Below are 15,364 nucleotides of genomic sequence, written 5' to 3' on the forward strand. Positions count from 1 at the left end.
CTTGCCGCGCGGTGCCCGAAGCAGAAGCAGTTCGCAAGTGCCGGTTGGCCGACTCCTGAGATTTTCGAGTTCGAATTTCAGATCCAAAGTTTTCTATAAAGCTAAATACCCCGTTGGGGAAACATTTTTCTTGCTCCAGAACCAATGTCAGAAAAAGTCAATTGTATTTCTTGTGGGAAGCAAATACCTCATAAGGACTTTTATTCTTACTGTATTCCTTGCCTAGGCCCTGATCTTAATTTTCTGGGTTGTCGGTTTTGTGCTAGATTTAACCAACGCACTATTAAGCATCGGTATGATTATGCTTTAAATTACTTTGGACGCAGATTTAATTATCCAGAAATGTCATCAGAAAGCCATCCGACTATTGAAGTTCACAAAAAACGCAAAGAAATAGAAGGACAGCCGAGGCCCAAAACCGATGACGAAACTTCTCCTAAGCCAGTCGCCGGTTCGCTGGTTCTCAGTGTGGCACTTTCGCAGCCCCTGACGACCGCTACTTTAGAGTCGCAGGCCGCAACCGACTCCCACATGGAGTCGGCCATGCCGCTGGAAACCCAAAGTATTGGAGCCTCTGGCGCTAATCCTTCAGATGGGTCCGGAGCCGCTGAGCAGGCACTGGCTTCTGAAGGTGTATTCAGACCCAAACACCTATACATTAAACCGACTTCAAAGGCAAAGACTAAAGCACCTTCAAAGACAAAGAAGCAACCTCAAGAGCCACGTGGACAGGCCTCCATGCCCAAAAAACAAATGCTCAAAATAGCCGAAGACTTGATTACCTTGATCAGGGGTTCCCATCCCCCTCCTGATAAAAGGCCTAGGCAAGAGAATGACTATGAATCTTCAGATCAGGTTTCCATTTCTTCTGATTCCTCTTCTGATCAGGAATATTCTTTTCCCCCCTATGAGGATTCTGATGCTGAAGAATCCATACCTTCAGCTTCTCCTCCTGATGATTATTCTTTTGGGGAAACCTTACATACCATGAGGGAGCATTTCCACTGGAAGAGCCAAGATTTTTCAGTCTAAAAAGAGGCTCAGAGATTTCCTGTTACTACCTCATCACAAGCCACTAGCCATCCCTCCTGTGTTAGACATTGTAGATGATGTGTTTTCGGAGTCAAGCCTTACCCCCTGACTCCTTGCCTCCAGCTCCTGTTAAGCCTGACAGATATTACAGGGTTCCTAACTCACATAAATTCCTTTTTAAAAACCCTGCTGCAGACCCGGAAGCTATTTCTCAGGGTCCCAAGGGTGTTAAGGCTTCCGCTGCAAAAATTCCTACCCCTTCAGATAAGGATTCTAGGGCACTGGGTAGATGGGGAAAAAAGGTTTGCACATCTGCTACCTTGGCTATAAGGGCCTTAAACTGTCCGTTTCGTATGCTCAAATATCAGCAACATGTCATGGCATTGCTTAAACAGAAAATGTTAAATTCTGAATGTGCAGAAAACAAGGAAATGCAGGATATATTGCATGCAGCTGAACAAGTTGGAAAGCATACTTTGCAATGTGATTTTGATTCTTTACAGGCCTCCTGCAGGGCCGCAGTTACTGGTTCTGTAATTAGAAGGCATGCTCGGTTAAAGGAACAAAATCTGCCTGATCATGTTAAAGTTAAATTATTAGGTGCACCTTTACAGCATGATTCTTTGTTTGGCGTTAAGGCAGAAGAAGTGTTAAAGAAAATGGAGGACAAGGCTAAATCTATGCAAACGGTCAAATATTTCTTACAAGTACAGCCACCTAGGTTTAGTAGACACTGGCCAACAAAGAATTGGTCCTTTCCAGTGTCAGACAGACCTCAAAGGGGTAGACCCTGGCACCCTAGAGGCAGAACCCAGGCTCAAGGTTCATACAGGTCAAAGCAATGGGGTGCTTCTACCTCCAAAAGTGGAGAAGACAAATCACAACCTTACAGGAAACAGTCCCAATGACTTCCCCCTGCCTGCACCAAGCACGTATTTCCTGGCAGCACTCTTAGGGGGAAAATTTGCACTTTTTTCTCAAAATTGGCACATTATAACCCAGGACAAGTGGGTTCTAAATATCATGTCACAAGGCTACACGTTCCATTTCCATACCCTGCCAAAGACAAACGGCTGGCCAGATCTGCCAAAAAATCAATGGCCAGAGGCACAAAAACAAGTCTCATCCCTCATGGACATGAGGGCCATTCAACAAGTGCCAGAGCAAGAGCGGGGACAAGGATTGTACTCAAGACTGTTCTTGGTACCCAGAAAGGACAAGGCCTGGAGGCCAATACTGGACCTATCTATTCTGAATACATTCCTGGATATATCAAAGTTCAAAATGTTGACTTTGCAGCAACTACTGCCCATGCTGGGCAAGAACGTTTGGCTTGTAACTTTAGACCTAAAAGAGGCATACCTGCATGTCCCAATCAGACAAATATGCAGAAGATACCTCGAATTCAAGGCTGGCTCATTGCACTACCAATTCTCTGCACTGCCCTTTGGCTTATCTGCTGTGCCCAGGGTCTTTACAAAGTGCCTGGCACCAGTAATTGCATTCTGCAGACAAAGAGGAATACAAATATATCCTTACTTGGACGACTGCCTGATTCAAGCAGAGAACAAAGATATACTTCTACAGCATCTGACATTTGTGAAAAAACTTCTAACATGCTTTGGGTACACAGTCAACGAAAATAAATCAAAACTAGTACCCTGTCAAAAGAATAATACTCCTGGGTGCAAGTACAACTGCGCAGATGGCTTATCTCACGCCAGACAAACAGACAACTGACTACCTACTTCATAATGTTAGCAACAAAGGCCCAGTTATCTGCAAGAAAAATTCTGCAGGCTTTGGGTTTCATGGCATCCTGCATCCTACTAATTCCATATGCTACTAATTCCATATGCAAGACTGCATATGAGGAAACTTCAATGGTACCTAAAAAGTGTTTGGACTCAACATTGCCACAGCCTGGAAACTATAATTACTCTCATTCCGTGTCTGCAACAGGAGTTTCGGTGGTGGGCAAAGGCTTGTCACCAAAACAAGGGACAGCCATTCACATTACCCCCAGCCAGGCAGACACTAACAACGGATGCATCAGATTATGCCTGGGGGGCCCACATGGCAGGAAAATGCATTCAGGGAACATGGACCTCAAACCAAATGCATCTACATATCAATCAAAAAGAGATGCTAGCGGTTTCAAAATGCCCTGACAGCCTTCAAGGACCTTCTTCAACCAGGACAACTACTGATAAAGACAAGACAACACCACGGTCATGTGGTATATAAACAAGCAGGGGGGCACACATTCTTACCCCCTTTGCAGGCTAGCCATGACTTTGTGGGACACAGCATTGACTTACCAAGTACATCTGCAGGAACAATTCCTGCCAGGAAGGAAAAATACTCCGGCAGACGATCTAAGCAGAAACCTCATGGATCCCCACGAGTGGTAGCTGGATCCACAAGTCTTCAGCATGATAACAAGGAAATGGGGATGCCCGGACATAGATCTATTTGCCTCCCCTCACAACTACCAACTACAGCGATTCTGCACAAGGATTTATCACAGACAAGCATGGAAAGTGGACGCCCTATCCTTCAGCTGGAAAAACCTGTCAGTGTATGCCTTTCCCCCTCTGCCTCTCCTCCCCAAGGTACTCCTAAAGGTCAGACAGGAGAAGCCAAAGATGATACTGATTGCACCAGACTGGCCCCGCCAGCATTGGTACCCATTATTAAGGGGTTTGCCTCAATGCCCAGCTTGGACCCTTCCACGTGTACCGCATCTACTGTTCCAGCAAAACAATCAGATCCTACACAGCCAGATCAGGAATTTAAACCTGGCAGCATGGCGGATAATGTAGTCATACAAAACACACCACTCAGCAAAGCAGTGATGGATGTCATTTTGGAAGCCAGAAGGCCTAGTACTAGAAAATCTTATGCTGGTAAATGGAAGAGATTCTGTGCTTGGAACCAGGCACAAGGAACAAATACAGCTGTGCCAAATATTCCTCAGATTTTACAATACGTAACTGAGATGCTGGACAAAGGCCTATCTTTCTCATCTATTAAAATTCATGCCTCTGCCATTTCAGCTCATTACAATGCAGAGCCACCAATCTTTTCTCATCCCTTATTAAAACAGTACCTCAGAGGAGCCAAAAATGTAAGGCCTCCAAGGAGATCACCAATGCCTGATTTAAAGTTTTTATCTTGGAAAACAGCTCTGCTCCTAGCAATAACTTCTGCAAGATGAGTTTCAGAGCTACAGGCACTCATGGCTGTGGAACCTTTTATCATTCTTTATCCGGACAGGGTCTCCCTGAGGACAAACCCAACATTTATGCCTAAAGTGGTGTTCAATGTGGCTCTCAACCAAACCATTCATCTGCCAACTTTTTATCCAAATCCACAGAACAAGGGGGAAAGAATTCTGCATTCTTTGGACGTACACAGACGGCTTAGATTCTACTTGGACAGAACCAAAGTTTTTAGAAAAACACAACAATTGCTAGTGACATATGCTGCAGGATCACAAGGAAAGGCTATCTCAAAGCAGACTATTTCAAAATGGATAGGCCACTGCATTCGTTTCTGCTACTTATACCATGGAAAGCCAGTGCCTAAGGGCATTGGGCCACATTCCACCAGAGCTGCAGCCATTTCAGCAGCCTTTCTCAGAGGAGTACCAACCAATGACATCTTAGAGGCAGCTACTTGGAGTTCAGTGCACACCTTTACAAAGCACTACCATCTGCCACTCTACTCTAAATCCAGGGTAGGCTTTGCCACTGCAGTTCTGCAGGGTCTCATAGCCACCCCTAATGCTGTTTAGCTCCAGCCTCCCAACCTTAGCTTTGGGAAGCTACCCAAATGTAATGACTGCAACAGTGAAACACGAAGAACATAGTACAGTTGTGTACACTTACCATAAATGTAGATGTTCGAGTGTATTCACTGTTGCAGTCCAGGTTACCCACCCGCCATTCCCCCTTTTCTCTTCTGCTGGAACCTATCTTTCCTTCTCTGATTTATACAACCTATGTGGTGTATTTGCTGGTGGATGAAGGTAGTTTATTTTGCTGCATGATATTTTATATATAGATATAAATTTTGACTACCCTTTTTGGGGGCACCTGACATCTGGGGCAAGAAAAACTAAATAAAATGGCGTTGGCTGCTTCTTTTATATTCCTGACGACCTGACATCAGGGAAGGGGCGACGACAGCTGACGCAGGACCCAGGACTTTGGAATTCAGGCCGACTGAGGGCAACCTGCCAGCAGGATTACCCAAATGTAATGACTGCAACAGTGAATACACTCGAACATCTACATTTATGATAAGTGTACACAACTGTACTTTACCTGTATGGAAGGTAGGCTTTTAAATGGCAACAAACGTACTCATCCTTCCAACCACTTACCACAGATGTCCCTCGGGGCTCTATTCTAGCTCCTCTCCTGTTTATTAATAACCTCCACACCTGCACTTATCATGCTAGTTTAGTTCAGTTTGCAGATGGCTCAACATTGTCTGTGGCCTCAATAATAAATAAGCTCCAAGACACTACCTAAAAATCCTTCTCTCTAGAAACCTGGCTCAAAGAATCAAACCTCCTACTCAGCCCCATGAAAACTAAGTTATTGCTTATTACCCCAAAAAGTTACCAAAATTAAAAGCAATCTTTTACCATAGAGTCAGCCAATACTGTCATTGAAACTGTAACTCACAGTAAACTTCTAGGCATTATAATACATGACAATCTCAAGTATGACCAGCATGTACTGCACTCCATTAAATTTGCACACCAGAAACTAGGTTGCCTTTATAGGATCAATGGATTTCTTACAGATAATGCAAGGAAACTCTAGTCATCACCTTCTTAGTTTCGACTCTCTTCTATGCCACTCCTGTCCTAACAAACTTAAACAATAGTCAAAGAAAGATACTTACCTCCTGCTACAATAAAATAGCTAAATTTGCCACCAGTCTCCCTCACAGGACCCACCATTGTCGTAGCATAAAGCAATTAAACTTGTTGAACTACACAACTACCTAACATATTCACAGCTAACTACAGCAAACAGACTAATTCATCTAGAAAAATACCCTGCACTACAAAACTTATTACTGCCCTACTGTGCAGCAAGGAACCTCCATTTAAGTTACAAATTCTTACTACTCACAAATAAGTCAAATAATGTTGCAGGAGACTCGCTCCACTCCCAATACATTGCTAAACTCTTGAATAATACCCCCCACATAAATAAAACTCTGACAAGTTTAATAGTCTTAAACTACTGCTTAACATTTTAAATCCTGGTCATCCACATGCTTATCACCAGGTTAAGACTTTGTGATCACCATGCAATACTCTCCAGATACTCTTCTTAAACGGAATGCACTCAGCTTCTCACTGAAACGACAAAACAATTTTTGTACGTAACTGCTGCCTGTACGTAACTGCTGCCTGTACAGTCCACTAAGTTGCACATGGGCAACAACCTTTACCTCGGTAAATTCTTAGAATGCATAAATTTAACTAATGTTTGTGTATAAATGTAAGTAGAAATGTAACTACTCTTTGTTTATCTGGAACTTAGTATAATGCAATGTAAGCAAATGGAGCTTTTCTCCCCAGCCCTCTGTTGAAAATGGGTATTACCCAGTCAGACTTTGCTGGTAAACAGACAAATAAATAGATTTTTGCAGAGTATTTTTCAAAGTGTTAGGAATCTCTCACTTTGCATGAAGATCACTTACACAAGCTGGGTCTTCAGGAGAACATTCATAAGTCCTTTTTGACTCCTCCACACAGGATTGTATTTCCTGAGAGTCAACTAGACACCTCAGTTCAAAGAGCTTTTCTTCCTCAGGAAAAAATCTATCTGTATCTGGATCAATTTCTAAGGTTTTCCACTCAGACTTCGGTCACTATGAGGGAGTACATTAGGATTATGTGTCTCATGGCATCAATGATCCTCATGATAACCCTGACATGACTCCACATAAGAAAGATACAATGATATCTGAAGTCATTTGGTTCCAGCATCAACATCACTTTTTTCAAATCCTGGTGCAGGTTTTGTCAACAGAAAAATTACTTGATAAAGAAACCAAAAATTCCTAAATTCACATCTCTCCTTCTCCCTCCTCTTCCAGAACAGTCCGTTATCACAAACACCTCAGCCTTGCTTGGTGAGCAGTTCCAGAAGTGATAATAATGTAAGGTATGTGGAAGACCTAAGACAGACACAAGCACATAAATATAAAAGAGATGCTTGCCCTGATTAAGGCACTCGACTCTCCAAATCATCTGTTGTCCCCAGGACCTTTTCAACTTGTTTCAGATAGTACCACAGTCATGTTGTAAATTTACAAGCAGTGGGAACCATATCATACCCTCTTTGCAGACTAGCCATGCTAGCGTCGGATATAGTTTCACAACACAGTCTCACTCTACAGGCATCCTTCATTCCATCAGAGCAATAATGTGTGACAGACAAGCTGAGCAGGACAGGACAGATCTGCACATGTGCAAACTAGATCAGGGAGTCTTCTTAGATTTGATCCATCTGTGGGGAGATCCTCTAGAAGACCTATTTGCCTCCTCTCTAGATAATCGGCTGTCAAGATTCTGCTCCAGGACTCCATGCAAGAAGGTCTGGGAGGTTTTTTGTTTGACAAGAATTTTCCTGTATGCGTTTCTACCCTTTCTACTGAAATCTAGGGTGCTTCTAAAGATTCATAAAGAATCCCCCATGATTGTTGTAGTGACTCCCTTTCTGGCCCAGACAGCAGTGGTTCTCCCTTCTTTCAGAAATGGCCAGGAGCAGTTACCACAAGCTTCCTCACAGAATAGAAGTACTCAACAAGATCAGTGGTATTTGATACACCCTGACCTCAGTCAACTTCATCTGACTGCCTGGATGATGGGGTCTTAATTTTCTTTAGGCACCTGTTTACTAAGGAAGTACAGAAGGTACTAATGGAGGCAAGAAGGCCTGCTACTAGAAGCCCTTGTTAACAAATGGAAAATGTTATCTAAGTGGTGCCAGTGACTTAACCAGCACCCATTCAGTGATATTGTTTTCTGGTTTTACAATATTTGTCTGAATTACTTTCCTAGGTTTGTCTTATTCCTCTCTCAAGGTTGATTTATTGGCCATTTCAGCATGTATGCTCATGGATCATCCTCTTTAAAGGCATTCGCATATCAAAATGTTTTGAAAGGAGTTTTACTTAAGAGGGGTCCAAGATAACTGGTGGCCCCTTCTTGGGATCTTAATTTTGTGTTGGAGATGCTAGCACTTGCTTAATTTGAATCAGCTAATCTAGCTAACTTGAGGTAGTTAGCATGGAAAGCAGTTTTTACTGATTGCTCCAACCTTTGCAAGAAGAGTATCTGAGTTGCTACCTTGTGGTGAGTCAAACCTATCTCATTTTCCACAGAAGTAGGATTTCTTATCTTGACAAGCTAAATCTTTCACATCTTCTGATCTGTTGTTTTTTTCATGTGAAGATAAGAAGACTTGTATCAGTACAAGCTATTTCCAAGTGGTTAGGGTCAAGACTCACTATACCAGGGCCTTGGCTTCATATATGGGTTTTTGGAAAGAACTGGTTTCTAGAAGTATTTTAGAAGCTGCTACTTGGTCCTGGGTGCATATTTTTACAAAGCACTAGATTCCTGATTTACTTCTGTGGGTTTAGATCGGGCTTTGCTAGGACCTTTCTCCAAGGTCTCCTGGACTCTTCTCCATCCACCTCACAAATGTAGTAAGCTAAGGTAATCAACCCATGTAGCTGAGGCCATTGCAGCAGTAATCAGTACGATGAATATAGTATAATTGTGTCGGTAAACTTACCATAATAGTAGATGTTTGAATGATCACTGCTGCAGTAGTCACTCCCTCCGTCCATCCCCGTTAATTTTTGATGTGTTGTTCGTACCAGGGTGTGGACATTTATTTTGTATTGTTCCTAGCATTGTCCTTTCAGGGCTTAGTCTCCTTTTCTCTTATTGGCAGGAAAGCTTTGAAGGGCTTGATGCCCAAACTTGTCTTTTAGTTAGCTCAGCTTGCACTGCCTGACAGTTTGGAAACATGAAAGGTGCCTTGAAGCTTTGGAAGCTGCCTGGCATTCATGCCCTTGCAGGATGTGACCCATATAGTTAAGGCTACTGTAGCAGTGATCATCTGAACATCTGCTGTTAAGGTAAGTTTACTTACACAACTGTACTTTCTTATTTTATTTATATATTTACAGAAATTGACCAATTATCTGAGCATTTCTGGGCTTGTTAAATGAATAGATGAGTTGCTAATTTATGATGAAGGCTACTGCCTGTGTACAAGGTATGAAGAAAGAGAGCTATACTTTATCCAAGAAACATAAGCATTTGTAGGTTTACCTTAGGTGGTCCAGAGATTATTTCTAAAATGTTGGCAATCTGTTATGTTCTTGGGCTTAATGGGTAGGTGGTTCCAATTGGAAAGGTTCTCTGGGCTACATATGAATTATCTTGCTCTAATGTTTAGGTCTAAGGCTAGGATAGATGTATATGTTTAACTGCAAAGTTGATCCACTTTTGGAGGAAAAAAAATACCCCCAGTTTGTCATTTTGTTGGTGTAAGGCTTGTTCCTTGCCTTTGTGCTTTTACATGAAGCTGTAGTGGATCCACAAAATAATTTAATTTGCATTTTTATTTCTTTCTTTTTTGCTTTAGTTGTCCTTTAAGGCCTTCTTTTAATTAAAAGAAATTGTAAAGTTGGCTTTATTAACTACCTTTTTTACCCACTTCTAGGTTTTCTCTCTTGCATCTCGACTTGGAGGAGTATTATTTTGAACAGCACATTGCTTATATACTGAAATCCAACACAGGAAGAAGGTACAATAGCTTATTCTAGTGCATTTTTATAATATGATTTTACAGTATTCCTGCATCTTCACATATTAAAATATTTTATCTGAGCATGTGTTAGTTTTGTAACTAAATGTTAAAAGATGACTATATTAAGCCAAATCTAAATCATTTTACAGTATTTTTGCTTATAATTTTGTACATCTTGATTCACCTGCAAAGACACATGGAAACAACATTGTTCAATAATTTTGAGTTGACAACCAAAACATAATACTAAACACTAAATGCAGACAGCTATCCTGCATTTTTTTTCCTTCAGTTAGAAGTATGCTTTTTAAGCACACTTCATCATCATTCACAAAAGTAATCACGTCCTGTACTTGTTGCACAACATGCTGTTCATATCACAAATGCCTATTTTAAATGTGCAAGACGATAATATGTCATTTATCAGTTATGCTTTTTGCCTGGACATTACTTGAATGGAAGCAAATTTCTTATTTTATCCATACTTGAATCATAGGATGATTTCTTATTTTATCAATACTTGAATCATAGGATGTCTTGACCCGATTTGATAACTAGGTGCCTTCAATAAATGTTGTTAGGTAACAGGGTGTACCATATTGTGGATATATCTTTTTTCTGTTTGCTGACACCCTCCTTGCTGACTTTTAAGCCCAAGGGGAAGAGCTGGATGGCCATTTAATTCTCCTGAGGCAAGACTCAAGCAAGCTGGGAGTGGAAGCAGATGCTAGGAATCGAGAATCCCCCACGTTATCCTTCTGTCTCTGTTGGCAACTTGTAGCTTCCACACTTGCTGTTTATTGGGGACATACCTGTGAAACCACACATGGCTATCCCCTACCACCTCTGATGCAGTGCAAAGCAGCCATACTTCTGTTCTGCAGTAGATGTCAGCCATATAGTATGCCAACCTGCCTCCCTCTCTCCAGGATGGGTGAGCTGGAGTTAGATGTTCACTCCTTCCTCCCTGACTTGGCTCATCCAGCATCTTTGCTGCTAATCAGACAAGGGTCATCGTTATTTTTTTCCTGTACACTATGGAGCTAGGATTACCTGACAGTGATTATATATGCTATAGCGAAATATATTTTCTGGATGCACTAGAAAGAAGCTAGGATTACCTGACCGTGATTATATATGCTATAGCGAAATATATTTTCTGGATGCACTAGAAAGAAAATGAGCTATAAAGTGCCTACCTGTAATAAAAACATGAAATAACCTTTGCCACTTTACATTGAAAATGTTCTGTCAGAGCATTGTAATACCTTCCAGAATATCAGTAGAAATGGGCTCCTGCTTGTATCCCACTGATCTTAGAATACTTTGTTTATCTTCCACTCCATAAATTACTTGTGATTTTATGGCACTTTTCTTTGGTTGTGATTTTATGGTATATGCTATTCTTGCTGCGAGTCTTGAACCTTATATGTGAAGAAGGCACTATTAATTTTCACGATACCCTAGAATTAGGCAGACTTTTATGTGTGATGTGGAGAAGTAGTCCTTCATTATTCTGTTGGGAGATTATAACACAGTTTTGCGGCATTGGTTCTGACTATCCAAGTAATATGAAGCAGCATTTATGTTTCCGAAAGGTTCCCATATTTTTCTTTTTTTTTTTTTTTTCATAGTTTGTTTTAAAAAGTTTATTATATGCAAACAAAATTAAATGCAGGTTCTTCCTGGAAAAACAAAATCAGTCTTGTGGTTTAATGAAAAATACACTTGCATGTACATTTAACTCAGTTTTATACTACTTGGTAATTTTTTTTATTGGTAGCTCCTTCGGTATTTCTCTGCTTTGAAAAAACTCCAGTTTCTCCTTCTAGATCTTCCTCACTGGAGTTGATTCTGTTCATCAGAAGTAATGATGTTCCTGTGTTTCACTGTTGCAGTCCTGACTTGTGGGGATTTCCTGCTGTGAAAGCCCTTGACTGGCCAACTACCAGAGTAAAAATCTTCCTTCACTTTAGGCTGGCAGATGTCCTATCTGACGTCAGTATGCTTGGGTATATAGGGAGCCAGTCAGTGCCATGATATCAGTCTTTTCTTGTTGTCAGAGCCCAAAGCAGTATTTCAGTGGTCGGTCCGCACCAGAGAGAGACATCTGAAAGCTAAGTCTCCCATTGGGGAACTCTTTTTTTTTTTTCTCTCCCTTGCTTTAACCCATGTCAGATAAGGTTAACAATTGTCTTAGATGTGGTAAGCAAATCCCACACCGAGACTTTCATTCAGTGTGCGTCACCTGTTTAGGCTTCGTTTCTGTGTGCAGTTCAGTTCTAGAACTGTTAGGTGTAAGGCCGATATCTTAGCTAGGCACCCGAGTCCCTGTCTTCTCAGCTATGCTGAGGTCACGCTCCCTAGGCGTAAGAAGGATAAGGAAAAAAGACCCAAGCTTACAGCCTCAGATGACAACCTTTCTCCATCGGCCAGTCCCCCCAAGGCTTGTGATCTCTGAAGAAGGCGAGGCGCTTTCACAGCCCCCTTCTGTGACTGCGGTGGTGGAGCAGGCCTCTGTCGAGACCTGTCCGGAGTCCGACATGCCGTCAGGTCCCTCAGCTTCTACACAGGCCTTAGCATTTGGTTCTTCGGTTGGGTCCAGGGCCGCTCAGCAGGTCTCAGCCTCCAATGACCACTCTTTTTCTGGCTATGGTTCTTTGCGGTGTCAGCCTTTACCAGTGGATCATTCTTCTAGGGAGATGGGCATCAGGATTGCAGACGTACCTAGGCCCAATGCCAAAGCTACCTCTAAGAACAGTTCTACTTCAGGCCCTATGCCTAGGCCTACCAGCTCCCATCCACAGGGATATCAGCAAGACATGTTGAGATTAGATGAAGACCTTATTTCCATAGTTGTATCTAGGCAACCCCCTTTGGAGTCTTCCCCAGGGAAAAGGGATCCTACCCCTGAAGTATTTTCTGATCCTCTAAAGTCTGATGAGGATTCAGACCAGGAGGAGTCTGTCTTTGAGGAAGGACCCTTCTTTACCCCCCCCCCCGAGGACATCACTTTTGGGGAAACTCTCCATGCTATGAGGGAACATTTCCAGTGGGAGGCCCAGGAATGCCCACAATCAAAAAAGAGGGTTAGGGAGTTCGTTGACCCGCAGGAGCACAGACCTTTGGCTATTCCTCCTGTGTTAGAGGTTGTAGAGGATATCTTTTTGGATTTATCCTTAAATCCAGATTTTCCTCCTTCCACCCCTCGAAAACCAGTCAAGTTTTACAGGGTGTTGGACTCCTAGAAATATCTTTTAAGAATCTTTCTGCTAATCCAGAGGTGGTCGCACCAAGACCCAAAGGCGCAAGACCCAGTTCCTCTAAGAACTCTTTACCTGCTGACAAAGAAAGTGGGGCCCTTGACAGATATGGTAAAAAAGTTAACACTTCTGCCACCCTTGCCATGAGAGCTGTTAACTACCTGTGTCATATGATCATATACCAGCAAATGGTTTTGGATCAGCTGAAACAAAAGCTTGCATGCCTTGAGGACGTGAACCTTTCTAAAGAACTGTTTGACCTTTACCACTCTAGTTCCTAAGTGGATAGACATTCCTTTAGCTGTGGCTACGATACTATGGAGGCCTCCAGCTGAGCTCCAGCCACTGTTTCTTTCATTGGTAAACATGCTTGGCTAAGAGAACAAATTCTGCCTGACCATTTCAAGTCCAACTTTCTGGATGCACCCCTGGACAAGGCCTTTCTCTTCGGCCCTAAAGCTGAGGCTGTGCTCAAAAAGATGGAAGATAAAGCAAAATCAATGCAGATCATGAAAGACTTCCTCCAAGATCAGCTACCTAGGTTTAGTAGGAACTTTTACACTAAACACTGGGCCTTTTCCACTCCGTTAAAAAGCAGACAGGGGAAACCCCAGAGAGAAAGAACTCAGACAGCATCAGTCACAAAGGCCTAGGCAGTGGTCCTCAGAAACTCCAGGCAAGGGAGTTCTAGGCCACATGGTCCTGGCAGAGAGCAACAGTGATTCTTCCTTGCCCCTCCCCTTGCTCCCCACAAGATTAGGATGGAGACTAGGAGGAAGGCTATCCCTATTCAAAGATAATTGGTCTGTCATTATTTCGGACAAGTGGGTTCTGAACATTATTTCAAATGGTTACAGGCTGACTTTCAAAGAGCCATTAAAGTACTCAGGCTGTCCAGATATACCACAAAATAAAAGAGCAGAGGCCCTTTCACAACCTCTCTATTTGTGCTCACAGGACTCCACGGAACCAGCTCCAGAACACCAAAAGGGCAAGGGATTTTACTTTAGGCTCTTTCTGGTTCCCAAAAAAGAAGGCTCTTGGCGCTCTATTCTAGACCTGTCTATCCTCAGTCAGTCCCTGCTGGTCAAAAAATTAAAAATGTTGACTCTTCAAAAGCCTTAGCCCATGATAGCTCCTCAGGCCTTAATGGTCACCCTGGATCTAAAAGATGCTTACTTACACATTCCTATAGAGGAATCGTGCAGAAGCTTTCTGTGTTTCAGAGCAGGTATGAGTCAACTTCAATTCTTTGCTCTGCCCTTTGGCTTGCCTACTGCTCCCAGGGTTTTCACAAAGTGCTTAGCCCCTGTGATCGCTTTCTGCATAACCAAGAGTGGTCCAAATGTATCCTTATCTTGACTGCCTAATTCAAGCCATGATTCTGCCCAATCTTCTCATGGATCTGGCCTTTACTGAGAATCTCCTCACTTCTCAGGGGTTCACCATAAATCTGCACAAATCTAACACAGAACCCAACACCAGGATGATTTTCCTGGGGGCTCTTCTGGATTTGTCCTTCTTAAAGGCCTTTTTTCCCTCAGGAGAAGGTCTTTCTAATTCAATACTTTCAAAACATTACGCAGAGGCAATGCCTCTCAGCCAGGGAATTCCTCAGAGCACTAGGCTATATGGCATCTTGTATTCTCATGATTCCTCTGGCCAGGCTGCACATGAGGAATCTAACTTCAGTGGTACCTCAAGAACATGTGGTGCCAGCACTCTCAATCCCTGGCTATCGAATTTCAGCTGATTCATTGTTTCAAGGAGGGATTTGCATGGTGGGTACAGGTTTGTGCTCAGAACCAGAGCCTTCCTTTCAGGTTCACTCCTTAGGGGCAAACACTAGCCACAGATGCCTCAGAAGACAGCCTGGTGGGCTCATTTCAGTCACCTGCAGTCCCAAGGGAAATGGGAATTTCAGGTCAGGAACAAGCACATAAACTGGAAAAAACTTATGGCGGTGAAAAAGGACCTAGTAGCTTTCAAGGAAAAATGGAAACCAGGGGTCCTGTCAGTCAAAACAGACGATACCAAAGTCACGTGTTATGTAAACAAGCAGGGTGGTAGTCATTTTTACACTCTCTTTGTCGACTAGCTATGCAGGTTTGGGAGACAGCTCACTTTCTGGGGCTGCACCTTCTGGCACAATAACTTCCAGGTGTTCAAAACACTCTAGCAGATCACCTCAGCAGGAAATTGATGGAT

General features: G+C 42.7%; 1 protein-coding gene across 1 annotated transcript in view; it reads left to right on the forward strand.

Moving 5' to 3' along the window:
• The window catches only part of NSMAF (neutral sphingomyelinase activation associated factor), a 2,091,028-nt gene that overhangs the window by 185,565 nt on the left and 1,890,099 nt on the right, over positions 1 to 15,364 (forward strand). Inside the window, exon 2 of the mRNA XM_044065485.1 lies at positions 9,807 to 9,890. Coding sequence (XP_043921420.1) covers positions 9,807 to 9,890 — 84 coding nt within the window. The remainder of the gene's footprint in view (positions 1 to 9,806; positions 9,891 to 15,364) is intronic.

The sequence above is a fragment of the Protopterus annectens genome, chromosome 3.part0 (assembly GCF_019279795.1).
Source record: "Protopterus annectens isolate FY-2018-M chromosome 3.part0, PAN1.0, whole genome shotgun sequence".
Taxonomy (NCBI): Eukaryota; Metazoa; Chordata; order Ceratodontiformes; family Protopteridae; genus Protopterus; species Protopterus annectens.